Source organism: Eptesicus fuscus, chromosome 19 (assembly GCF_027574615.1).
Source record: "Eptesicus fuscus isolate TK198812 chromosome 19, DD_ASM_mEF_20220401, whole genome shotgun sequence".
NCBI lineage: Eukaryota > Metazoa > Chordata > Mammalia > Chiroptera > Vespertilionidae > Eptesicus > Eptesicus fuscus.
Window position 1 is genome coordinate 17,333,384 of NC_072491.1, and position 26,497 is coordinate 17,359,880.

Consider the following 26,497-nt stretch of genomic DNA (forward strand, 5'->3'; position numbering starts at 1 on the left):
TACTACCCTTTTATTAGATAGGATAGCATCTTTAGTTATCTGAAATTAAATTAAATGATTAAATAATCATTAAATTCTTTATGCATTAAGTCTCTCACAGAAAAATACAGATTCAGTCTGGTTCCCAGTCTAACATTTACTCACTGTATTCATTAATAAACAAACAAACACATGCTTAGGAAGTGACTTCTAACTCCCTCTCCACACTCCCAGTAGGGCTCTATGTCTCCATGTTTCAGAGGGAACGCCTAAGAGAAAGAAAGATTTGCCCTCTTATCAACCGAATGTTTGCCCTCTAAATCAGGACTTCCTCTCCAGGGTTGTTGACATGAGAACATCCTCTGGCTTCAGGAGAAACACCATCTCCAATTAGTCATTATTTATTATCCATGACATATTTTTCTCTTATTACTGGGCTCCCACTGACTCACCCGCCACCCTACCCTGCATATGACTTTGCTGTTGATCTGCCTTGTTTATGGTCAGATTCCCCCAAAATAATTTTGGGTTGTCTGCTAGTTGCCTCAGCTCCACTAAAATGTAACTATGAGTAATTCCTTCCCCCAGGCCACAGATGGAAGTTCTCAGATATATATTCATAGCCAATGCCTTCTTGTAACACTAGTGCAGTTATTGATTCCGTTTTTAGATGTACATTTAATCAGTGCTTGCTCCCTGGTAAGCCTGTCTTTCTAAACTGAGCCGTCTGTTATTCCTGGCGTACTTGTCATGTGCTCAGGGAGGCGTACTCACCTGGAGTTGGGGATGACACTTTCACTTATCACTGGTTATTCTCTTGGTTTGTGAGGTGCCCTTCAATAAATGTTGGAAGAGTTTTTCTTTCTCTTTCCTTTTTTTTTTTTTTGAGAACTTTAGTCTGCTCTTTAAGAACCAAGCCCTAAATTCCCATTTACTGTTTTATGAAGGAGGACTCTGAGCCTTCATGCAAATAGGACCCAGGAAATTTGCCTTCTTCTCCCAACAACCTGAAGTGTCAATGATGAATAAATTCTGTCTAGGTTCAGAATGTTGTAATCGGCATTCAGGGTGTGACAGAATCATGGACAAGACCTTGGTGTTCCAGAAACATAAAAATACTTGAGTGTGTTCACTTCTTAATGTTCCATTCAATTTCATCTCAGAGCGACTAGCATGATACTGAGGGTTTGACACAGTGGAGTCCCAGCTGAATTGTTCATCCCTTGAAATGAAATGCTGACTTTGTGTTTAGCTCTCCATGGTGACTCTGCAGCATTTTCCATACAGCGGGTGCTCCATAAATATTGACTGGTTGGGATTTGGAATTTCAAGTGTCATAACTTAGGGGGTTGTTGGCTCTGTATAAATACATCTGTGAACTACATATGTAGCTAAAATTGAATCTCTACCTTGAAACATTTCCATTCAGCTTCTGGTCCAAGTTACACAGCAAACCCTCAAAGTAAAAAGTATCCTTTTCTTATAGCTCCAAGTCTATTATTTAAGGCCAATAAATAGTGGTTAATAATGAAGATGTCTTAAATTTCAGGCATGTTTCTAGAGACTAAACCTAATAATGTTATGAAGTGGAGGCAAAGAATTATTACTTGTTTTAGTTGTAGTCACTGAATATCCAAGGGAAGCACACATTTCATGCCCCAGCAATGGTTTTGTGGTTTGATCTTGCTTCCTTCAATATAGGAAGTGGTACTTAGAATAATACAGTTTTTCGTGGTTATGGTCTACCTTTTAAATAACAGATATTTGTAATATTCTAAATCATGTTTCAGATACTTGGGGATAGACTGTTTTAAGAATGATGATACAATATAACTCTCCTTAATGAAACTGGTATTATTGCTCAACACTGATATATCTATAATCAATTCATTAAAAGGTGAGTGAAATGAAGCTTTGATAATAAACTAAGTATAGTAAACTAGACAAATTTCCTCCTCTGAGAAAGTAAGAAAATAAACTGGATGACCTTCTGGACGAAGCTGGGCTGCAAGGGAAGCCTGGGTCCCAGGTACTGGGGGGAAGCCGGTGCTGGCAGCCAGGGGAAGGAAGGCCTACTCTTGCACAATTTTCATGCATCGGGCCTCTCTCTATATGTATCTATCTTAATCAAGATGCAATATTTCAGTTCTGCTTAACTCCATAAACAGTTACTTAGCTTGTGTCAAATACTGAACCTGGATCTAGGTTTACAAATATGAATAAAAACTAGTCCCTATCTAGGAGTACATACAAGAGAGAAGTGATTTCAGAGTGGGGTCCCTATACTAGGGGGTCTGCAAGACAAATCTTTGATTGTTGGAAGAAATATTAAAACTTCAGTGTCTGTCTGTCTAAAAAATAAAATTTAAAATAATAAAGAAGAAATCAGTAAAATATAAAAGCCAGCCCTGACTGGTGTCTCAGTTGGCTGAGCATCGTCCCATGCAACAAAAGGTGGCTGGTTTGATTCCGTCAGGGCACATACACAGAGCTGTGGGCGCCATCCTGGCACGGGTGTGCAGGAGACAGCCGATCAATGTTCTGCTCTCACATTGATGTTTCTCTTTCTCTAAAAATCAATGAAAATATTTTTTAAAAAGCCAACGTTGTCCAATGCAAAGAAATCAAGACTTACTAATCATCCACATGAGCCCTGGTGCTTTGGCTCTCTCGCATTTACCTGAGGAATTTTGAAGGAAGTGGTCAGAGCATAAAAACAAACGTCTATACCTTAGTGTAATGTTTAAAGTCATAGGACACTGAACCAGACTTTACACAATTTTACTAAGTCAGACAACTAATGTTCAAAAGACTCTTTTGAGGCTTGTTACTTATGATTAAAAAAAACGGAAGTACTTTTAGGGATATGCTTATTCTTCCTGCCACAATAAAATGGCTAAGATAATACACAGAAAATGATATAAAAATATGGTTACATATTTAAATGCCTGCTTTTGTCATAAAACCATTGCACGCTGCACACGATTGATACAAATGAACAGACATGACTATTAGAAAGAAGCCCCCCAACTTGGAGATTTTGCAATGAAGTTGGGAAAAGGCACAAATGTTATTAACGTGTTTCAGCGGATGGCATTTTCCCAATGCTATTTCAATAATAAAATACACAAAGAACTCCTTATTTTATAAACCACCAAAGGAAAGATGTAGCGGAGATGATGCATTCTCAGCAGAAAGTAATTTTGTTAATAAAAACAACGTTTTGTGGGAATAACTGTGAAGTGTAACCACTGATGAAGCAGCTGCTCTTTACCGGAATGCTTCAAAAAGATTCCAAGGAAATATTGAGCAGAGAACATCATTTCCTGGATCCCTCATAGGTAAGCTTGTTTAGGTAAAAGAGTGCATAAATCTAGAAATGCTTAGAGTGCATACGCTCTTAAAGAATATCCTCCATCGTAAAGCAAGGCCACTAAGATATTGTAGAATTTTAAAAATACTTTGTATTGAGATAAGGAGTAGTTATGAAAATCTTTCGTATAAACATGTCACCATTAGAGAGAGAAAATACTTTGAAGAAACTTTTAAAATAGCGTTGGTGGACTTAGAGCTAAGCTACACAGTTGTTCTTCTACATAAAAGAAAATTCCAAATGTGTTGATGATAAATGGATATGACTAATATAACAACTAATGGAATACATTTTTAAAAATTGCCTACATTTTAAACAAAGTTGATATTCAAAGAAATACTTGTTATGAAAAAATAATTTTGAAAAAGGAAGTTAAAAGGTTTTTCCAGGTTAAACTATTTTGTTTCTGAAATTGATATGCGTGTGTTCATTTTGAAACATTAACCTCAACACATATTTTAAAAATTGGATTTTTTTTTTCACTTGCCAAAAATCTTACAGCCCTGGCAGGGTGGCTCAGTTGGTTGGAGCATTGTCCCATATACCAAAAGGTTGCAGTCAGGGCACATACCTAGGCTACGGGTTTGATCCCTGGTCAGGGCATGTACAGGAGGCAACTAATTGATCTTTCTCTCTTCTTCCCTCTCTCTCTAGAGCAGCGGTTCTCAACCTTTCTAATGCCGCGACCCTTTAATACAGTTCCTCATGTTGTGGTGACCCCCAACCATAAAATTATTTTCGTTGCTACTTTATAACTGTAATTTTGCTACTGTTATGAATCGTAATGTAAATATCTGTGTTTTCCGATGGTCTTAGGTGACCCAGCTAGAGGTTCTCAACCTGTGGGTCACAACCACATGGGGGTCGCAACCCACAGGTTGAGAACCACTAGCAGGGTCACCTAAGACCATGGGAAAACACAGATATTTACATTATGATTCATAACAGTAGCAAAATTACAGTTATGAAGTAGCAACGAAAATAATTTTTATGGTTGGGGGTCACCACAACATGAGGAACTGTATTAAAGGGTCGCGGCATTAGAAAGGTTGAGAACCATTGCTCTAGAGGATTAAGAAAAGAAGTACAAATTAAAATTACAAAATATCCACGAGGATGTAAAGTGCAGCATAGAGAATATAGTTAATAATATTGTAATAACTATATATTATGGCAGTTGGGTATTTTAATTATCAGTGGATCACTTTGTAAATTATATAAATGTCTTACCACTGTATGTACACCTGAAACTAATCCTATATCCTATATAATAAGGAGGTAATATGCAAATTGACCATCACTCCAACACACAAGTTGGTTGCCCCCATGTGGTCAAAGATGGCCACCCCCATATGGACACAAGGTGGCCGCCACAAGATGGCCAGCAGGGGAAGGCAGTTGTCGGCAATCAGGCAAGTATAGGAGGGCAGTTGGGAGGAACCAGGCCTGCAGGGGAGGGCAGTTGGGAGGGACCAGGCCTGCAGGGGAGGACTGTTGGGGGCGACCAGGCCTGCACGGGAGGGCAGTTTGGGGTGACCAGGCCTGGCAGGGGAGGGCAGTTGGGGGTGACCAGGCTGGCAAGGGAGGGCAGTTAGGGGGTGACTCGGCCAGCAGGGGAGGGCATTTGGGGGCGACCAGGCCAGCAGGGGAGGGCAGTTAGTGGTAATCAGGCCGGCAGGGGAGCAGTTAGGCATTGATCAGGCTGGCAGGGCAGTGGTTATGGGGTAATCAGGCTGGCAAGCAGAAGTGGTTGGGAGCACTCAGGCAGGCAGGCAGACGAGTGGTTGGGAGCCAGCAGTCTTGGATTCTGAGAGGCATCGGGCCTAAACGGGCAGTCGGACATCTCTCTATGGGTCCCAGATTGGAGAGGGTGGAGGCTGGCTGAGGGACCGCCCCCCAAATGCACAAATTTCATGCACCAGGCCTCTAATATAAAATAATATTGAATGTCAAAAATACAAAAAAGGGGATCCTGTAAGCTGGTAGTTAGATCCATAGGTTGGATCAAATTTAGGTGCTATGCATGAGCTCATGGCCAAAAACAAACAAACAAACAAACAAACAAACACACAGAAACCTCCTCTAGTTAGAGAATGGCAGGTTTTCCCAGTCAACAGCTTTTGCTATCCTATATAATAAAAGCCCAATATGCTAAGTGTCCAGTCAACCGGTCGGCCGTTCAACCAATCAAAGCGTAATATCCTAATGATATGCTAAGGCCACTCAACCACTCACTATGACGTGCACTGACTACCAGGGGGCAGACAGTCGACCAGTTGCTATGACGGGCACTGACCACCAGGGGGCAGACGCTCCAACTGGTAGGTTAGCTTGCTGCTGGGGTCTGGCTGATCGGGACTGAGCGAGAGGGGCTGGACACACCCTGGAGCCCTCCCACAGTCCCTTCCCAGCTGGCCAACCTCCTCTGTCCCTCCCCGACCCCCATCGTGCACCAGCAGGGCCCCTCAGCCTGGCCTGAGCCCTCTCACAATCCGGGACCCCTCAGGGGATGTTGGAGAGCCGGTTTTGGCCCATTCCTGCAGGCCAGGCCGAGAGACCCCACTAGTGCATGAATTTGTGCACAGGGCCTTTAGTGTAGACATAAATGCCAAGGGACACCACTTCTGTCTGCTGCAGGACTTCTCAGAATCTTGCAGACCAGAAACAGCCAATCAACACAATTTCATTGATCCCTGTCTACACAGCAGGCACCCTCTTCAGGCAGCTCATTCCAACTCTTAAACTACAGTCTCACAAAAGCAATAATATAGGAATGAATAATCCAAGAGAGACTACACTGGAGGCTTTTGTCTTTTTGTATAATAATGGAAATTCCCATGACTCCCTTTCCCACTCCACTGTCCCAAGACATGCTGTCATCCTGCCCTCTGGGTCTTCCCTCCAGGGTGAGCTCAGGCCAGTACTGCTGCTCTCTGAACACTTGACTCACTAGACTAATCACTAGTTTGGGCGTAGGCCGCTCAAATATTATCAAACGGTTTTGTCATGCTAGGATCCAGTGCTTGTTTCTGTTTTTTCCCCCTTATACTTTAAACAAAAATCTTTAATTTTGAAAAAATGTAATCCACATGATTCTCATTAGTATATCATCTGATGTTCTCTTTACATGAGCTCTTTGATGTTTAAAAAAATGTGCCTTTGTAATCTTTTTGTTGAAAGCAGGAAGGCATTTTTCTTAAAATAAAAACTCTCAGGAAAAAAATTTGACTTGGGAGATCATTTCGAGCTCCTCCTGTTTTCAGTCATGTGTCATGGATCCATCCATCCAACCACCCATCCAACCAACCAAATATGACTTACCACCTAAGCTATCTTAGTATTATGCCAGGTCCTGGAAACACAAAGTAAAATAAGATACGAAATAAGAAATCAAGGAGTTTATAGTCTGGAACAGAAAAAGACAGAGCACATCATTAAATGAGATTCAAGAATGTTATAGGCACAATTAGGTTCTAGTAACACAACACTAATTAAATTTGATACCTTCTCAAAATGCTCATTATCGGGAGAGGGAACAAGTATGTTAACAGTTGACTAGAATGAAAGTCACACTGAGAATCCTGTAATAGAGGTAGAAGTAAAATGCTGTGGGGCATAGAATTGAGTTTGGGGAAATTTGGGTGGACAACAAAGAGGAGGCAATTTTTCCTTGGTGTGAACATTGATAGACACAAATGTTGGGGACTGAATCAGGCACTGAGATGTTGTAAAGTGATCTAGGTGTGGCAAAGTGAAGCTGTTAAACTAAGTGATGCTATTCATTATTTTGACACACCTGAAAATCACTGGAAAAAGTGGATTATTCTGTTCACATTTGAGATTTCCAATCTCAATTAAATGTTTAATAGCACTCAGTAAAGTTGGGACTCCTCTGGCCAGTTAGTTGTCCGATTCCCTTAAGTGGCTATTCTGAACCTATTTTCAAACACTATTTAATTGAACTGCCTATAGTCTCATAAAGTTTCCTTTCCTTCCACTTCCTCTATAAAATAGAGGCCATTAGGTGGCTGTTCTTCCTATGGCAATTCATTCCCTCACAGTTGTTTTTTTTTCTTAGAGGAAGAGACATTTCTCCTGTACAAACAAAGCCTCTTCTCACTCCATTCACTCTCAATCCTGCATCCCTAGCCACCTCAAACACTTGCTCCATCCAGGACCTTTCTGGTTCTCCTTTCAGCCTCAGCTCTTGGACAGGCTCATTTTCCTTATCCTGTGGATACACTCACATACCTCTCACCCTACAAACCATCCTATCGTGTTTCTGTCCCTCTAGTATCCTATCTCCTTCCATTCTCAGCCATATTCTTGAAAGTGTAATCTTAAACCCAAGCTTCTCTTTTTAGTGTTCATAAAAGTCATTGAAGAATCTTGTCAAAATGAAGGTTCTAATTCAATAGTCTGGAGTGGGGCCTGAGATTCTGCATTTCTAAACAGTCCACAGCAGTCCCCAGCCTGGAAGGCTGTTTGAGAAATTCTAAGCAATAAGGGTCTATCTAATTCTCCTCAGGTACTTACTTCCCATTTATTCAGAATCCTCTTTTCATCTGACTTCTAACCCTCTGCCTCTAATGTTGCCTCATCAAAATCACCAACTTCCCTTTAATGCCAAATCCAATGGACACTTGGCAATCACTCTTTGAGTTTCACATCCCTGATTCTTAACGCAGTCTACTATGATGCCATTCCCTCCTGGGTTTCCTCTTGTCTATCTAGCCATAATTTCTCATCTCCTTTTTGAATTCTCCTTATTTACCTGCTTCTTACATTTTTTTAGGCTCAATCAAGTTTTTCTGAGTTCTAGTAATTTTAATTGCAGCCTAGATACTACAGAGTCCAAAGTCGTCCACTTTAGTCTGGCTTAAGCTTGGACTAAATGTATCCAATTGCCAAACTGAATTACTAGCATCTCAAACTCAACATATAAAACCTAAATCACCAGCTATTTCTCTAAACCTGTGTTCCTGTTTTAGACATTTGCACCACCTTCTAGCTAACTAACCAAGGCAAAAATAGGGAATGACCTTGATCTCGTCCTCACCTTTTACCTGATCATTAAGATCTTTTGATTCTTCCTCTTTAATATCTCTCAAATCCAACTTCTGCAGTCCATTCCCACGGTCACTGCTGACAAGATCAGGTCCTCATCCTAATAGGCTTGTTAATACCGTCTCACTGACCCAAAGTCCTCCGGTCTTAACCCCTTCCAATGCATACTGATTGCAGCAAGTATAGTCTTTCTAACGTGTGCAAAACCCTGCATTGTCTCCCTCTAACAAGAAAGTAAAGCCTTAGCTGAGGAATGTGACTTGAAATCCTTCACTACCTGGCCATATCCCCAGCCTCATCTTCTGCTGCCCCTCCTTCAAATAAACTTTACAGTCTGTTCACAGTGAATGACCTGGAGGTCCCATAATTCCATGATATCTGACATCTTTATGCCTTTGCAGTTCCTCCTCTGTCTCCCTATAAAGTACCAATAAACTTTCAAAACAAAGCTTAGATGCCATATTCTATGTAATGGATGATGTAAATTGAGGGAGGCCCAAATGTTTCTTTAAATTTAAAAACATGTATATATAAAATGTACTACTGAGTAGTATTACCCATTTTTTTTACACACATTATTATCACACACAGCAAAGCACAATACAGTCTTCTGTGGACTTAATCACTCTTGTCTCACTATTCTTATTGCAACTCAAATATACTTTTATCAACTCCAGTAATTTTTAAAATGTTGACTGCTATTAATGTCTACTTGCTTGTTTTTCTCTCTAGTTGTGAGTTTCTTATGCCTTAATCATCTGTATCCCTTGTACCTCCCTAATGCTTCATCTGGATGCCAGTAAATATTCAATAAATATATTTGTTAAATATAATGCACGCTCTTTAATTAAATTTAAACTATAAATAATTTCCTAAAGGAAAAGCTTATGTAACTATAATCCTGCATCTCATTATGACTGTTATGGCTCTACCTTTCTCCTAATGGAAATATTAAAATTAATCTGGAGCCTTAATGAATTTCCTCTCTAACCTTTTACCCTGTTGTTTTGCTGTTTAGACATTGCCTTAGAGTGCATACGAATGAATATTTGCTGCTTATAATATTTTATTTTAAATCAATTTTTAACTTAAAATGGTTTAGCACATTTTTTGGCTGATTCTGGTACCTTACAGAATATCTAGGAAAAAGATGCATTGAAATTTTTTTATTTATATAAGAGAAACTTAGGTAGAGTAGTCACAGTTCTGTTGGCACAACCAGTTGATAGTGGTACCCTCTAGTTCCCACCATCACAACATACACATAGACTACCTCTGAGGGCCAAGATGGAGGGGATGGACAGCAGGAGACAGACTGGTCTTGTGAGTGGATGAAGTAGGAGCTGGCCTGAAAAGGGTGTCATCAGAAGTCATTCTCCTCTCCACCAAAACAAAACAAAGTAAAATATCCTTTCACATTCTAAAAAATATATATTTTATTGATTTTTTACAGAGATGAAGAGAGAGGGATAGAGAGTTAGAAACATCGATGAGATCGATCTGCTGCCTCCTGCACACCCGCTACTGGGGATGTGCCCACAACCAAGGTACATGCCCTTGACTGGAATCGAACCTGGGACCTTTCAGTCTGCAGGCCGACGCTCTATCCACTGAGCCAAACCGGTTTTGGCTATCCTTTCACATTTTGATGGGAGTTAATAGTATAGTCAATTTTGAGATTGTTTTTCTTGGGTTAACAGGCAAAGCCCTGGGAGTTAGTAACCTTCACCGTTATCTATCATTTGGGATGAGTCTATGGTTTTCTTTCTTGAAAGAATGCAAGAGATGTAATGACTTGCTCAATGTCCGCAGTTCCTAGGAATCCTTTTAGTATGTTCACTCTCATAATTTCAATGGTGAATTTAAAATAAGTACTCAATAAAGCAATGATTAGAGGAATACATGAGAAAATACTGACCTTGAGTTGAAAGAAACAATTTTTATTAAGAGCCAAATCAACTGAAAGAAAAAAAGGCTTCATTAGAACCTTGAACACTAAAACAGAAAATAAGCTACCCAAATATATATCTAAAATAAAAACAATTACAATAACTGTGTAACAAAGTAAGTATTATTTAATAGTACATTTCATATATTGACATTATTTTAAAATTGAAAGAAGAGTTAGACCTCCCTCACTCTACGCAATATATATGTTCCAGCAAAGTTGGTAATGAAGTAGATTTCTGAGGTGACTAAAGCTATAAATTTGGGCACTATTTTTTTTATTTTTTCCTGGAGGAGAATAGGCTAATTTTAAAGTGTGAAAATAAATAGTTTAAGAGACTGGTCAAATCTATGAGTGTTGGATTTTATATAGATAGAAGGGATTTCTTAATTTTTCAGAGTAATTCAATTTTGTTCAACAAATATGAAAGGTCTACTAGGTACTGTGGGGCATTAAAAGATGAGTAAGAAATAGACTCTGATAAAACAGTAGGGAAAATAAGACAAAGCTCCAAAAAATATGTTTGTTAAGAGCTGTAGAGTATGTGAGTGGAGGGAGGGTGACAATTAGCAGAGGGCATCAGAAAAAGTGTCATGAAGCAGCTAATATTTTGATGCACATAGAGAACTGTTGAAACTTTTGCCATTCTGAAGGAGATGGACAGTATTTTAGGGAGTGGTTCTGAAACCTTAGGTTGCATAAGAATCTCACATATGTGAGTGGATGGATGGGGGAGCTATAATATTCTATATCAATTAACTATTATTACAATAACTAGGGGCCTGGTGCATGAAATTCGTGCATGGGGGGGGGAGGGGTGGTCCCTCAGCCCGACCTGCACCCTCTTCAATCTGGGAGCCCTTAGGGGATGAACTACTGACGGCTTAGGCCTGCTCCCCGTGGTTCTCTGCTCTCTGTGGACCTGCCTGCTTGATGCCACCACAGGCCCTGGTGTCTGCTCTCTGTGGGGGCCCTGTGGGGGACTGCTTGCCCCTCTCTGCCTTGGCCAGGGGTAAGCAGGGCCCTGCTGTCTGCTTGTTCGCTATGGGGGATGTTTCCGCCCCGCCCTCGGCTGCTCGGTGCCTGCATGTGTAGGCCCAGAGTGGCCAGGGGTGTTCTAGGACCCCCGGCATGTGCACAAGCGGCCACCCCACCCCCAGCCACTCGGCACCTGCATATGCAAATTAACCCGCCATCTTTGTCTGGTTAATTTGCATACCCACTCCTGATTGGCTGGTGGGCATCGTGAAGTGACAGTCAATTGGCATCTTTCTCTTTTATTAATGTAGATAATGTTTAACAAAACACCCCCAAAATTTAGGGCTTAAAACAACCACCCCTTAGTGTTTCCCCTGATTATGCATGTTAGCTGGGCAGTTCCATTAACCTATGCCAGGCTCAGTTGATCTCATCTGAGATCACTTGTGTATCTGGGGTCATCTGGTAGGTCAGCTGGGGGCTGGATGAACTGGATGGTCTCTAATCCTCCATTAGGCTACTCTGGGTTCTTTCTCCTGGCACTTTTCCTAGGTTGGAGCTGAATAGCTCTTTAGACCTAGGCTTAAAAGTGACACACAGATACACCTTCATTCTCTTTGGCAAGAGCGAATCTCAAGATAGCCACTCAGGGGATGGGGAAACAGACTTCACCTGTTTATGGAATGAGTGGCAAAGTCACATTGCAAGGGCATGTACAGAGAAAGGGAAGGGTGGGGTCATTTCTGTAATCAGTCTAGCACCAAGACTTCTTTGTTTTATTTTTCTTTGTTATTTTTTTAATCCTCACCCCAGGATATTATTTCATTGGTTTGTAGAGAGAGTGGAAGAGAGAGGGAAAGACAAAAAGAAATATCAAGGTGAGAGAAACACATTGATTGGTTGCCTTCTGCACGAGCCCTGACCAGGGCCCACGCTGGGGAGGAGCCTGCAACCGAGGTATGTGCCCTTGACCGGAATCAAACCCAGGACCCTTCGGTCTGCAGGCCAATGCTCTATCCACTGAGCCAAAACAGCTGGGCAAGGCTTCTTCATTTTGACTGGAATGCGAGTAGGTGAAATGGAGCTACCTGGTGATGCAGGCTGAGGTTAACCTGACATGTTTATTTCAAATGTAGGCAGCCGTGAGGAAACACTGAAGCGTTTTGAGCAAGGAAGAAACATCTTCAAAGTCTGGCTTTAACAATAAGCTTGTGTGGATACGGGGTGAATAGGAGCAGAGAGTAGCAGGAGAAAGGGTCTCTTTTCCATTCATGTAGGTGGAAGTTAAAGAGTGTACAATGTGGGGGCAGAATCAAGGAGAAAGGTAAGAAGCTTCCTCATAAGGACTGAAATGGTAAGGCTGCTGGTAGGACCAGAGGCACGGGCGGCGAGTTCTTTCCCTTTTATACCAAACTCCGATATTCAACACTCATCCTGTTGTTCTACAGGCAGAGTTCCCAGATTTTGTTGTCAATTGCTGTATGATAACACAGCATTTAATAACTGGCAGGACATAATCGCACAGTGGAGATGTGGGACTCCGACTCATTGCTTTGATCGACCATCCTGATGAAGCTAAGCTTTCTTATCATAACCCAGACTCAAAGATTTTCTAAGATCGAGGCTTTAGTTCATTCAGGAGGTTCCCCCCTGCCCCAGTGATTCCTTACTTCCATAGTCTGATTTTAAAATATTTATTTAAAATGATAGAAGGTTGCACAAATACGTTATTTTCAATTTTATTTAAATGAAATAAAATTGTGGTTGATGTGAAGAAATTTGCATAGAAACCACGAGTTTTATTGAAATAAAAATTTAAAGACAAAATCCTAGTACCTATTATCTTATCCTGAAATAATTAAATGCAAAGGATATACACATGTTAAATCATCAAAAACATGTAGGCATTACACAATGCACATAATGAAACCATAAAACATTTCATATTGCTTTATTATAAATAATTGGAAAAATATTTCATTTCTCAAACCCAGATAACAAACAGTAAATATCATGCTTTTTTTTTGTTATTTCATTTTATTTTTGTAATATGAGTTGGGGAATAGTATTTCTTATCAAAAGACTGGTTTAAAAAATCTGTAGAAACACAAAAGAATTAAACACTCACTTTCATTCTTTTACATGAAGACAATCAAGAAGGTTTTTAGAGGGAGAGACTAATCAGTACTATGAAGGAGTCACCAAGAATAGAAAAACTGTGTAATACCTGCAAATAGCATGTGTAAGGCAAAACAAGGTTGTATACAGATGCACACATATAAAGATTTGATGGTAAATTTTTAAAAAAATACTTTCTTAAAAATGTGAAGAGCTCTATTCTCTCAAATAGAGGAGAGCCATAAAGGCATAACAGATCAAGTCACCAGGTTTGCAATCAGTATTGTTGCTTTGAAGAAAACTTTTATTTTTTCTAAAAGGACACCCAATATGTATTTCAATTTTCTTATCTCATGGTTTGATAACACCTGTTCACTATTGTAAACTTGAACACTTAAGAGACAGTAGTAACTTCAAACTCACAAAATAGATTATACCACAGGCATATCTTCATTAAGAAATTTATAGCAACCAGCAGTCAGAATTTTCTTATTCAATCGGTGACTATGATTAATTTTTGTGTGTATTTCCCTTATGTATAATACAGAGTTTTGCCAATTTTTATCACTAATAATTTTTAAAAATCTGAAACTGCTTAAGAAAAACAGAGCCGGAGGGAGAAAAACATGAAGAAATAATGTATTTCATAAAGTAGTGTAGTAGATTTCTTTGAAAACTTGTGTTTATTGGCATCAATTAAGAACAATGTTGCATATTCCAGATTAAACAGCTATTAGGTTTACTATGGATATAAACACGCTATATACAATATAATTCTTTTATTTTTCATAGACTTCAAAGTGTATCTTTTATGGAAACTGGAACGGGGTAAATTTGGAAAGCATGTTTCAGTTAGTTAGCAAAAATTAAATTAGCATGAAATAACAGGGTGAAGAACTGAAGATCATTATTTAAAAATAATGTAGTTACACTCACATGTACACATGCAAGAAAATACTGTAAAATAAACTGTTCCAGTTTACTTGGTTTTACTTCAGTTTAATACACTCTAAAAAACTGCTTTCATGTATAATATCATGGGAAATATTAAATGCACGTATATTATTTTAAGAGCTTGATGATAAATTTCACATTCGTTAAACTTTACTCAGGCTATAAATATATTTTTATATCAGTCAGTCAGTCAGTTTTTAGACCAAATGAAAACTGTAGTAGGGAGGGGTTAATTTTTTACCGTATAGGTCCATACTTGATAATGTTCTTCTTTTTTTTTTTTTTTTCTGGGGACTGTATAAAAAAAAATCAAAGAGTAACAGAGTCTGTCTCGACATCACACTGTTAGCCTTCATGCACTATAATTCATTATGACTTAACAACATGGAGTTTACATTTGAAGACGGGTTAACTGAAATCAATGAGTAAGTATGACTTCTGAAATTCATTAACATTTAACCGACTCAGAGAGCGATGCTTTGCCTCCTGAACTTTTACTAAAATTGTGCAACAGTATAAACGTATTGTTAGTAGGTTTGCATAGAAACGCCACCATTTCACTGGTGTGATACGTCTTTTCCACGGGATTATGGCAGGCCTGCTTCTATTCTTCATGTACATTCTTTTTTGTTGTTGGTTCGTGTTCTTCTTTTTCAGTTTTTGCCTGAAATAAACCCTATTTATCATAGTTCCAAAGTAAGATCCAGTAGTAGTTTGAAGCGCAGGGAGCTGAGCAGTTCCTTCCCTTTTGAAAGCATGACAGTGAGTGGCATCCTCGACAGCCAAGCCACACGAGCAGGGTCACCCCAAGCACAGACTTTTGTGAACTCAACAGGCTCCACATCCACAGTCAAGAACCTTGCTGATTTCACGGAACTGCTGCCTGCTGCCGGAAGGGGGACACATGGTTTTGCTCCAGAAGTTTTCAAGCGGTTTCTCATCTGGTAGCGTCTCCAGATTTCTTTGTTGTTTTTATAAACTGCTCCTGAGATCGTGCCTTCAAAAATCCAAAGGTCGGATCATCATGGTTGCGGAATGTAAGGAGTAACTGGGCCCTTTGAAGTAATGCCACTTTATCCCATTCAGTTTGCCCAGGTTTTGTCCCGCTGTATAGAACATTCCGTTTAGATTGGATGGACCACAAGCATCAAACCACCAGCCTGAATAAAATAATTAGTTAATAATGAAAGAAAGAAGAAACAATTACAAAGAAATTGAACATTTGGAAATTAATGGCATTAACTGAGGGAAATGTGTTCATACTTGTTATGACCGTTTGCAAATAGTAAGGCATTCAATAAATATCTTGCCCTTAGTAGAACTGTTTTAAATGACATCCGGTTTAGGCATTATATGAACAATCAGAGAGAGGAATGCTCTCAGGGAATCAAGTGTCTGTGTCACTCCATTGGGACACATTTCCCACGGAATGATGGGAAGCTTCTATGTTTCATTAAATGGCCTGGATTTATTTGTAGGGCAAGTAAAATGCAGATACCCTTAAGAGGCATTCCATCTTAAGCCTATTATCGGGAATAGGACAATGAATTATTAGTGAAGAAATTCAGAGGTTTAGACAACTGACAGCTAAATAGAGAGAAAGAGATGTTTTTCCATCTATTTCATAATTTTGCCAAGAACTGGCCCTCAGCTGCTTCTGAAATTAATTGGACACCTGGCAATGACTATGATGCTCAACTTGAATTTGAATTTCTAGCCCTCTCTGTATGTAATAGCAATATGGGAAGTGTTCATCAGTAGTAGCCATGTAGTTGCTATGTAGCAGTGTTTTTCTGAGATTGTTCACGTTCTTTCAAAACCCAGTAAGAAGAAAAACAAACAACTTGATCAGTGACATGGGGACCCTATGCTTGCATAGCTCTCCATAAGGATAACTCGGTACTTTATTTTTTTTTAATGAATAAAGTTCTCAGATTTTTAGATAAAACATAGTATTTTTTCTTCCTCTCCTGAAGTAACACTGCTGAAATCTTCAGGGAGAAAGTGATGCCAGAGACATTCTGGCATATTTTTACTTGGATACAGTTGACCTCCCTTTGATTGCCGAGTTATACCTAAGGGACTAATAGCTACAGAGAGAGAAAGCTGCGCAGCTGATGTTTAACTGTAACACGAGCATCATCCTGCAGGAACTTTAGAAAAATGGAGAAAAGCTAGTTCTCATTTTTCAATTTTGGAAGATGAATACAGCTGGGTTGTGTTTATAAAGTCATACTAGAGACATAACAAGCTGTATTAATTATCAGCTCAGACCGGGGAGCAGTAAGGTATGCTGATGAACTGGGAGAGATGCTGTGTTCAGTGCCGTTTTACTAACTGTATGCAAACAACATAGATGTCGATGCGATGAAAACACAAGGAGCAAGAAGGCTCCTTGGCAAGGAAGGAGGAACTGTAACATTCCACCTTTTGTCTTAAGATTAATTCCGTTAAATATTTCTGATAAGTACAACTAGTAAAAATATGTTATTTATGTTACAAAGACATTCTAATATTAGGGAATTCATTTACCCCGAAGACTCTCAAAGGAGAAAATGAAACCCAACTTGATTGCTGTGGAGTTTCAACTTTCTCCTCCTTTCCTGTGACCTTGAGGTCCTTTTTCCATCATGTTAACGAGCCTTTCATAGTTTTGCAAATGTCCACCAGGGTCTCTGAAGCAAATTCAGCTACTCTATTGTTGAGAACTACTGAAAATCATGGAAAGGTCCTCCAAGCCACATTAGGGTACTTAAAGAGTAAAAGTGTGGTTTTGTTTGGTTTCTAGAACGTCATAAGCATTCTGGAAGATTGTGGGGAAGGCAGATGGCTGTTGCAACAGCACCTGGCAATCCACGGCACAGGCCAAAGGATACATTGGTTGGGAAATTTCAGATAAGCTTAAGAAAATGACAAGCAACAGTAGGGTTACATGAGAGTATTGACTAAATTGATCTTGCATATGATTCTAATGAGTAAAGTGGGAAACTGTTTGTAGTAGGTGAATGGCATTTTAGAGACATTGAAAGAAGACTAATGGCTGGGTTAGAGTTAACAAGAGAAATGGCCTGAGGTGAGAAGGCCTAATACCAAATCCCAGAGTCTTGTTCATTAACCTAAGAGAAGTGGAAAGGCCTGGTCCATACAGGCTCTCTGGCGTACTGAGCTACTTAGCGCTGCACCGAACAGAGTTCACTTGACAGATGAGTGACAAGTGAGGACAGGCTTCCTGACAGGTTGACTGGCTTTGACTCTGTCTTCTTGTAAAGTCTCTCGGGTCAGAAGTAGCCTTGTTTACTAAAAGTTACATTTGATAAACCATCCATGCTTATTATACTCATTTTTCCATTATTTCTTCATTCAAGATGTCATTATTGCTAGGTGTTGTCATACAACACTCAATAAGACAAATGTAGTCCCTGCCCTCATGGAACTTACTTCTAATGTGAAAAACAGACAAAAAGTAAGCAAATAAATAAATACAAATCATGAGCAAAGGAAGAAAAAACAGACAGAAGCATTAGGGAGCTGTAAAGGAGACTAGCAGGAAATCTGCTTGACTTTGCAAGGTCCTGGAAGAAGTTGCTATTTAATGAGACCTCAAGGATGAGAGCGAGGCAGCCACGTGAAGATGGGAAAGGCTCCTGTAAGCAGAGGGTAGCACCTGCCAATGCCATGAAGTGGAAAGAAAGCTTCGAGTGTTCTCTCTAAGAGAACATCAGTGCAGCTGGCATGGTGAACAAGGGGGACACTTGCAGGAATAAAGGTGAGAAGTGGACAGTCTTTGATAGAAGGCTGAATTATGCTCATGGAAAAATTTATAGTTGATTCCATTTGTCCATCATCAGGTGAACAAGTAAAACATTCTCTAGGAGTGGAAGTCAACATTTAACCAGGAAAACTAGATCTTTCAGGTTAGATGTTTAATAAAATATTATGTGGAGCCCTCATTCTGTGACTATAATCTGCCAAAGCTATCCTAAGTATAAGTGGCAGCATGATAAAGGGGGGAAAGTTGAATCTAGAATCAACTAAACAAATATTAACCAATGGGAAGACATAGGGGTCAGAGTTAAGTAAAACAAAATTCCTGACATTAAGGAGTACACGGTGTGTGTTTTTGTTGTTGTTGTTTGTTTGTTCTTATTGTTGTTGTTTTTTTAAGTATGTTTTTATTGATTTTTAGAGAGAGGAAAGAAGAGGGAGAGAGAGATAGAAACATTGAGAGAGAAACATGGATTGGCTGCCTCCTGCACGCCCCCTGCTGGGGATAGAGCCTGAAACTCGGGCATGTGCTCTGGCCGGGAATTAAAACGGTGACCTCTCAGTGCATGGGACGATGCTCAAGCAACTGAGCCACATCTGCTGGGCCATAGTTTTGTGTAGGAAAGAGACAATAGACTGTTTTAAAAAATGAGTTTACAGCCATTAAACAGAGATTTTTAAAAATCTTATAAACATCTTGGCTGGTGTTGCTCAGTGGTTGAGTGTGGATTGATGAACCAGGAGTTCATGCTTAATTCCTGGTCAGGGCACATGCCCAGGTTATGGGCTCGATCCCCAGTGTGGGGCATGCAGGAGGCAGCCTATCAATGATTCTGTCATCATCGATGTTTCTATATCTCTCTCTCTCCCTCTCCTCTCTGAAATCAATAAAAATATATTTAAAAGAATAAAACAAAAATCTTATAAACAGAGGCAGAAAGTCTTGTTTGTGGGTCCATAAGGCCCACTCATTTACCATCTGAGCTGGGTCCTGAAGGGTGGGTGTCTCTGGACAGAAAGAGAATATGTATGTACTCTCGGACACCAGAGAGAGTGTTTGCCAACAGCCTGGGCTGGCTGGAGTGCCAGTGGGTGAGGGGTTGGAGAATAATAGCACTAGCACAATAAATAAGAGGACAACACAAAGGTTTTTATTATATTAAAAAAATTTTTGTTTGGCAACATGAGCACCAAATCAGAAGCGAGAAGACCCAGACATTGATGCTGACTTCATCAACTAATAACTAAGAGCTTTTCATTAAGAATATAAATAATATTTGTTATTTTTGAACAGTTAATATATATCGAGGACTCTGCTAAATAATTTTATGCATTTTCTCATTTTATTCCCCAAATAGCCTTATGTGGTGTGGCTAGTACCACAATAAAGGCACCAATGCTCAGACAGTTGAAGGAACTTTTCTAAGAACACACAGCCACAGTTCTTCATTCATAAGATGTGCTTTATGAATGTCTGATCAACAATTTTCCCAGCGCAGCTTCAGGGATCAAATAAGACAATGTGATTTTTTCCTTTGTTCTTTAAGTGTCTGGGAGTAACAAATAAGCAATATGCTAAATAAGTTAAGCTAGCAAAGGCACTTTAAGTTTGAAAGAACTCGGTGATGTAAGCAAAGGATAGAAGAACGCAGCTTCCATCGGCTGCTGGGACAACTGATAACATGTCTCAAATGTTTTAAAGTTGGCAACTGCTGAGATGTACTTTGCCAAGCATTTTTCTTCATAACCTGTAACCTCATGTATATTTTAATAAGAAATCTGAGATGCATGTTTCTAATTCATTTACACTTAACTCATTAAAATTTAGTTTTGTAATAACTACCCTGTGCTTCCTAGGCCTTTAAAAATCATTCAAGTCTTTCATCTTTGAAGCAGAAAATTCGTATTTTATCACCCATAAATGAAAGTTTGCCCAGAAAATAGGAATTTAATTCTAAACTCGGTACTCAGGAAGTTCAAATTTATTTAAAAGTCAGGAAACCTAACTCTCAAATTCTGATCTAAACAAAGTGTCTCTCAACACGCTTTCCTAAGGTAACAAGTATAGCAAGATAAAAAAATATATCTGTTTTTATAGGTTTCATTCATTCATTTTCAATGCATGCATTCTAGTCATCAGTATGCAAAAGAACCTGCACAGAAAATAAGATTTTCCTCTTTTATCACCGAGGACAAAGCTGAACTAAACTGATTGGTGCGACTGTTATCAGTGGGATCATCACAAAATACCTTGTGCTGAGTCATGTGCACAATGTTGGCTTTAGGCCAAGGATGCGGCTTCCCCCTCTCCCCCCGTTTCTCTTCTTTTTGTTTGAAAGATGAAAAGTTATTTATCCTGGCGAGTAATCTTGAATTCATTTAAAACCTCTAGGTATTCTCTTACTGTCTCTTCCCTCCCTTGGACTTCATTTCATGTCAAGTCCTCATTAAAACATGCTGCAAAGTAGGGTTGAATTCTTGTGTTTGCACGCCATTCCTTTAACAGAGGCAGTGGGAGGAGTGGGCAAGGTGATGGCTTATATGAAGGTTGCGTTCAAGTCCTATGACTGACACTAATTCTGTGACTTTTGGATAATTATCTAACTTTTCTGTATCTTAGCTCTTGCCTAATTCAAAGGGCTTTTAGAAGCATCGTGTAAGTTATTAAATACAAATTACTTAGGATAATGCAAAAATGCCTGTTGGACAGCAAGACGGCAATAAATATTCACTATATCATTGTCAGAGTAAAATGCTAACAAAATTAAGTGATTATTTCTCATCGATTGTCAGTTATTAATCATTGGTAACAGCTTTGTGCTATAGAGCTATCAATTCTGGCTCATTATCCAAACTTATCCTTTGAAAGACATTTTCTGATTTTTTATTTATTTTTTGCTCTTTTCCAAGAAGCAAAAAAATTTCCTCCAGAAAACAGGAATATAGTCCTAAACTTTGTACTTATGATGTTAAAATGTATTTGAAAGTCAGGAACCTAATAGTCAATATTTTTCCAATTCAGAAAGTTAGTCTTCTGGGGTTTAATTATTCTTAATATTTAGTCCCAATCTTCTATATTCATCACTTTGTTCCATGTGTACATGCAAATATTGCACATATACATACTTATGTATCTTTAAGTTCACGCAAAGTCACATTCATACCCATGTTGATTTATTTTTGTCACCTCATCAGGATTACTTATAATTTTGTTATGTCCTTTCAGATTCAGGGAAAACATATTCATTCATTTAACCAACATTTATTGAGCACTATGTGCCCAGCACTATGCTAGACACGGAAGATACAGTGGCAGATAGCATGAAGTCCCTGCCTTGAAGACATGTAAATTTTTGTGGAATAGGTTTACAGATTATATAACAAATAAGAAATTGCTTTGACATAAATAGTGTAATATAGATTTCTGTGGTCAACCTTAAATTATCAACATGGATCTTTTCTTTCAACATTTTTGTCTTAAAATCTAGGGAATACCAGTTATCTGACAATGCTTAGCACATCCTTCTTGGGTTATTAAAAACTCTAAGATGATCCTATTTTCCCCCAAATCTTGTCACTTCAACCAGTTAGAGAAGCTACTAATTTCTTGCATTTTCTTTGTCTTCTTCAAGATTAAATAGAAGACGAGACAAGCATTTATCAACTCTAAGCTGTTAGCATCCAATAAGTTCTAGAGTGTATAAAGAAATTTATGTGTATGGCTTTATTCCCTTTTAGGACTGAACTGAGAGATATCCTTTGTTAGCTTTTGCAAGTCTTGTCTGTCGGCTGACATAGTTTATGCGTGGGAAAAGACACTGAAGTTTCCCGCACAACAGATTTCTCTCTGCAGAAGGTTAGGCCACATTTTTACATAGCTTTTATATTATACTCTAAATATGGAAATTGTGTTGAAAGAAAAGTAAGGTAAGAAAAAGAATTTAAAACAATACCATGTTTTGTTTTTGTTGGCAACCTTTAGTAACTGTAGTTTCTAACAGACTTTTAGAATAACTTATTTTGAAGAATGCTAATTTAGTACCAAAGACCACATTTTCTTTGAATGTAAGTTTGCTTTGAATATGACAATCTAGTGATAAAAATTTTTCATTTTCATAATTTGGAAGTCAGATGTTCTGTGCATGTTTATTTATATGTACAATAAGTCCATATAAAAAAAGCATGCATTGAATGAGATTACATTTTCATTTTCTTAATGTTAAATAGTGGATAAAATGTTACATTTATAAGAAACTGATTCCTTTCTTTGGGCTCAGGAGAGCAAAGTAGGAGCTTTCCTGTGGGACTAAAAAATTATTTCCTACAGTCATCTTAAATGTATCCCTCCTACTACTTAAATATGCAGATTTGTCACAATATGCTATATCAAGGGAGAGAACTACAAATTTTCCTAATGTTGATGGAATCACTGAGAACAGATTATTCCTGGCTTATAAATCTATGTTGACAAATCATCTCTATTTAATGATTAATAGAGGGGTCACATCCATAGAAAACGTGTGTGGTAATTTTGAACTCAAAATATAGAGTTTGATTCCATAAGAAAAGTGCAATGAAACATGAAATGATTCAAAATTTAAATTGGATGGAAGAATTGCTGGCTTTTGGATAAGGCAGGAATAGGTACATATGCTTCTGTGAAAGGAGCAAGTAAAACACGGTGGTACCTATTTCTATCGATGGAAATGTGCTTTCTCAGCCGACCACACCTCCTTTCCACCCAGCCAAGCACTATGAATTACAACCCATGCACTGAAATTACTATTACCGCAGCCACAGTGAGGACATGGATAAGGGAATCACAGAACCTGAAGAACATGGAAGGGACAATCTTTTCTGGATCCACAATTACAGGGACATGCATAAGAAAGCTCTTCCATACAAATAGCTCTAAGCTCTCTTGGTGAAGGTGTTCATGACTAGAAATGTACAATCTTCTCTAGCAACTCCTTCTGACCTTTGATCGTGGACACTCCACCTACGTTACTTCTCCATTCCTGCCACAGCTCTATCACATGTTATATTGTGTCCCTAGCACTTGCAGAGTTTTTTTTTTTTTTAAGTGTTATTTCTTATTTACTTTTTCTGTGGATGGTCTCCCTCAAGAGAGGAGGGTTTTAGTTTAACTTGCTCAAATCTCTATAGTAGTTGTCCTTTCATGCTCATTAAACTGTTAAATTGTTGGAAGAAAGTTATGGAGTTAGAATGTTAGAAGAAAGATCAAAATGTTCTACCAAATGTCTAGCTGAAACACCTTCTGCTTTCAATTAAGCCCACCTCCTGTTGTTCAGTGTTGGACAGATAAGGGTAAACAACGATACCACATTCTCCAACTATAATCCCTCCATGTACTTGAAGAAAACTATTGAGGACAGTTAGTGGGCAATAAATCTTACTTTACCCTTTAATTCCTTTTAGAAGAAACAAAGCAAAAACATAAACAAGATAAAAAAGCTTTAATTGATGATGACAGAGAACTATAAATTATTAGTTTCAAAGAGTATAGAATCTCACTGCTTAAAAGAGACTATTTTAAATAGGCAACAAGTTCAAATTCAATTTTTTTTAAAAAAAGGAAATCATTAGATGAGAAAGTGGTTCTGAGAGAAAATATGACAGAGAAAAATATAGAGGTGATGGGGAGGAGCTAAGGAGACGTAAGTTCCAGGCAGTACTCACATTACCTGGACTGTCACATGCATCCTTACGCTCTCCAGCTCTTAGCTATCTAAATTCCACACAAGAGCTTTGTAGACTGAAGAGCTTTGCAAGACCTGGATTCTTTCAAAAGGATATTTGATAGGGTAATGGCGTTTGTTACGAAGACACATTTACTTAGACTATTCCAGCCCAAGCAACGGCAATTTTCTCTCCCCAACATGTGTGTTTATTGGCGAGTAAGAAGTGGGTCCAAGAATGATTATGGATGAAAGAACATGACAAAGTACACTCATTTGAAGCAGAAATAAAACCATAAATCTGAGCAATGAAGTTTTCACATCAACAACCACGAGGTGCATTATTCTCTTTACTTTGCTCTACGTTTTCGTTACTATGACAGAACTATGAACATATTGGATGCTCTTCTAAGGAAACATTCGAAAGATTTTACTGTTGGTCTCTCATGTGTTGTATTTATTTGGTAAGAAAAATTATCTGTAAAAATAGACATGAAGAAAATGAGTGTCTTTCGGTATTAAAATGGGCAGGGAAGTGGACAATCAAAGTCTTTCTGTCTTTGTATCAAGTTTCTGAAAATTCCCTTCATGGGATCAGGAAGGTAATAAAAAGAAAAAAAAATTCTCTCTGGAAAAAAGTTTAAAACCCAATCTGCCTGTGCTCGCTTTGGCAGCCAATATACTAAAATCTGCCATTAAAAAGTATTCTAAATTTCTAACAACTGCTTTGGGGAGGGGCTCATAAGATTACATAGAGAGGACTTTTAACTGTTTGATGAGGTTAAATGTGATGCCAAGTGGCATGAGTCAAGCTTAAGAAGAAGGTTATGATAGAGGCAGAGTCATACTGGGCTGGCATTGATAATACTAGAGCTGGTCTCATGCCGAAAAGATGTTAATATAAATGGAGTGGCTGGGGTCAATGGAATGTCATTTGGCTGTAGTATTAATGGAGATTTGGGTGGGGGGGAAGGGGGTGTGAAGGTAAAAAGACTTCTCCAAAACCTACTCTCCATACTCTTCTGTGCTCTGTTAATTGATGAGAAAAAATGTCAACCTAATGATTCATTTCATTGGCTTCAAAATTTGAAAGCGATTTAAGGGTTACAAGATCATCATTCATTCACGCACCATATTTTTTATTGAGTTCCCATGTGAAACAATCTACTGCACTAGATGTTAAGGATGAAATGATGAGCATTAATTTACTTTTGTTTTCTTTATGTGCAAAGTGGAGATTAGAGTTCCTTTCCCTACTTATGTCACTGAGTTTGGAGTTCAAGTAAGACAGTACAACAAATAAAATAGCATGTAATAATAATGCTAATAGTATCACAGTTTGGGAAGAAAAATGTTAGATTTAAACACTTTTTTTCCTTACTGGAATGAAAAGGTGTTTTGTTGTAGAATAAGAAAGAGAGAGAATCAGGACAGTTGAAGGTGGGAGTTGTAGCTATTCCATTAAGAGAAGGGAATAACACTAAAACTGTGAGGAGAAACACTGGGCAAAAAGCTTCTTTTACAATTTTGTTTGGTGCCAACTCCTTCTCTGCCAGAGCCTATAACATTCTCAAGCCTCATCATTTGCCAGTGGGGGTTAGCTTAGCGCTTCTCAGACTTCAGTCAGTCATCTATCAACTTTGCAGTTTTTGCCTTATCTGCTTAGAACTTTTATTAAAACTTAATAGAAATAGTTTTCTTTAAATCAATGATTTGTTAAATATCAAATATTGTGAATACATGTAAACATGCAAAGTTTATATCATTCCTTTAACTAGAAAATCAGTACCACTTGCTATAATAAAAGGTAGATATGAAGCTCAATATAACTGAAACAGAATCACTTTATTTAATTCTAGGTAGGTGCCATTGCCTGGTCAAGGCCTGGAGCCTGCGAAGAAAGTTTTGTTTTTTCCTTGCTAAGAAGGGTAATTATTAAGAAAGTACAGAGGAGTCATTACAGACACACTAGCATCAAATTGAGAATTTTCCTTTTACAAAATCAGAGCTGGAAAAATACTAGAAAAGTGAAAAACGAATTAACTTTATTACCCAGTGATACAATCTTATTTAATGGTATCTCTTACACCAGCTCCAATGTCTTGCAGAGGTCAATAGGATATAATGCAAAGTCCTGTATAGCTGTTCTTAATTGTATGACTTTAGATTTAACTATACCTCTTTATTCTTCTTATTCTATTTCAACAGAATTGTCAATGAACTCTCCTATGCAGTTGCAAAACGTTTGGTAAGATTCCCCCCTCCCCTCACCCTTCTCCCCCCAGTATGCTGCATTATCAAATTGTTGTTTATTCCACTATGGGTAGCATTACGATTATTGGGTAGGTAGAGTAACTGGGACTTTAAGAGGCTAAAGAATGTATTCAGGATGAAGCTTAGCACGCCCCCTCTTAGGTACGGCGGTGGGGGGGGGGGTGCGGGGGGAGGAGGCAAATGCCTAAATGTGCTGGCAATATCTTGCAGAAGGACACATGGGAAATTAGTGGGCAGAACAAAAGATCTCTGGGGACTTACTCTTAAGTTTCCTGACCAGAAGATCATAGTCTTTCTCATAGATAAGAAACCTCAAGCCGCAAACCACTAAAACATAACGCA

At 38.6% G+C, this 26,497-nt stretch overlaps 1 protein-coding gene across 2 annotated transcripts in view; it reads right to left on the reverse strand.

Moving 5' to 3' along the window:
- Positions 1-15,267: 15,267 nt before the first annotated feature.
- The window catches only part of ANGPT1 (angiopoietin 1), a 250,873-nt gene continuing 239,643 nt past the window's right edge, over positions 15,268-26,497 (reverse strand). For both annotated transcript variants that reach the window (XM_008143400.2, XM_008143399.3), the window contains exon 9: positions 15,268-15,577. In XM_008143400.2, the coding sequence (XP_008141622.1) occupies positions 15,417-15,577 (161 nt within the window). In that variant the 3' untranslated portion in view covers positions 15,268-15,416. The remainder of the gene's footprint in view (positions 15,578-26,497) is intronic.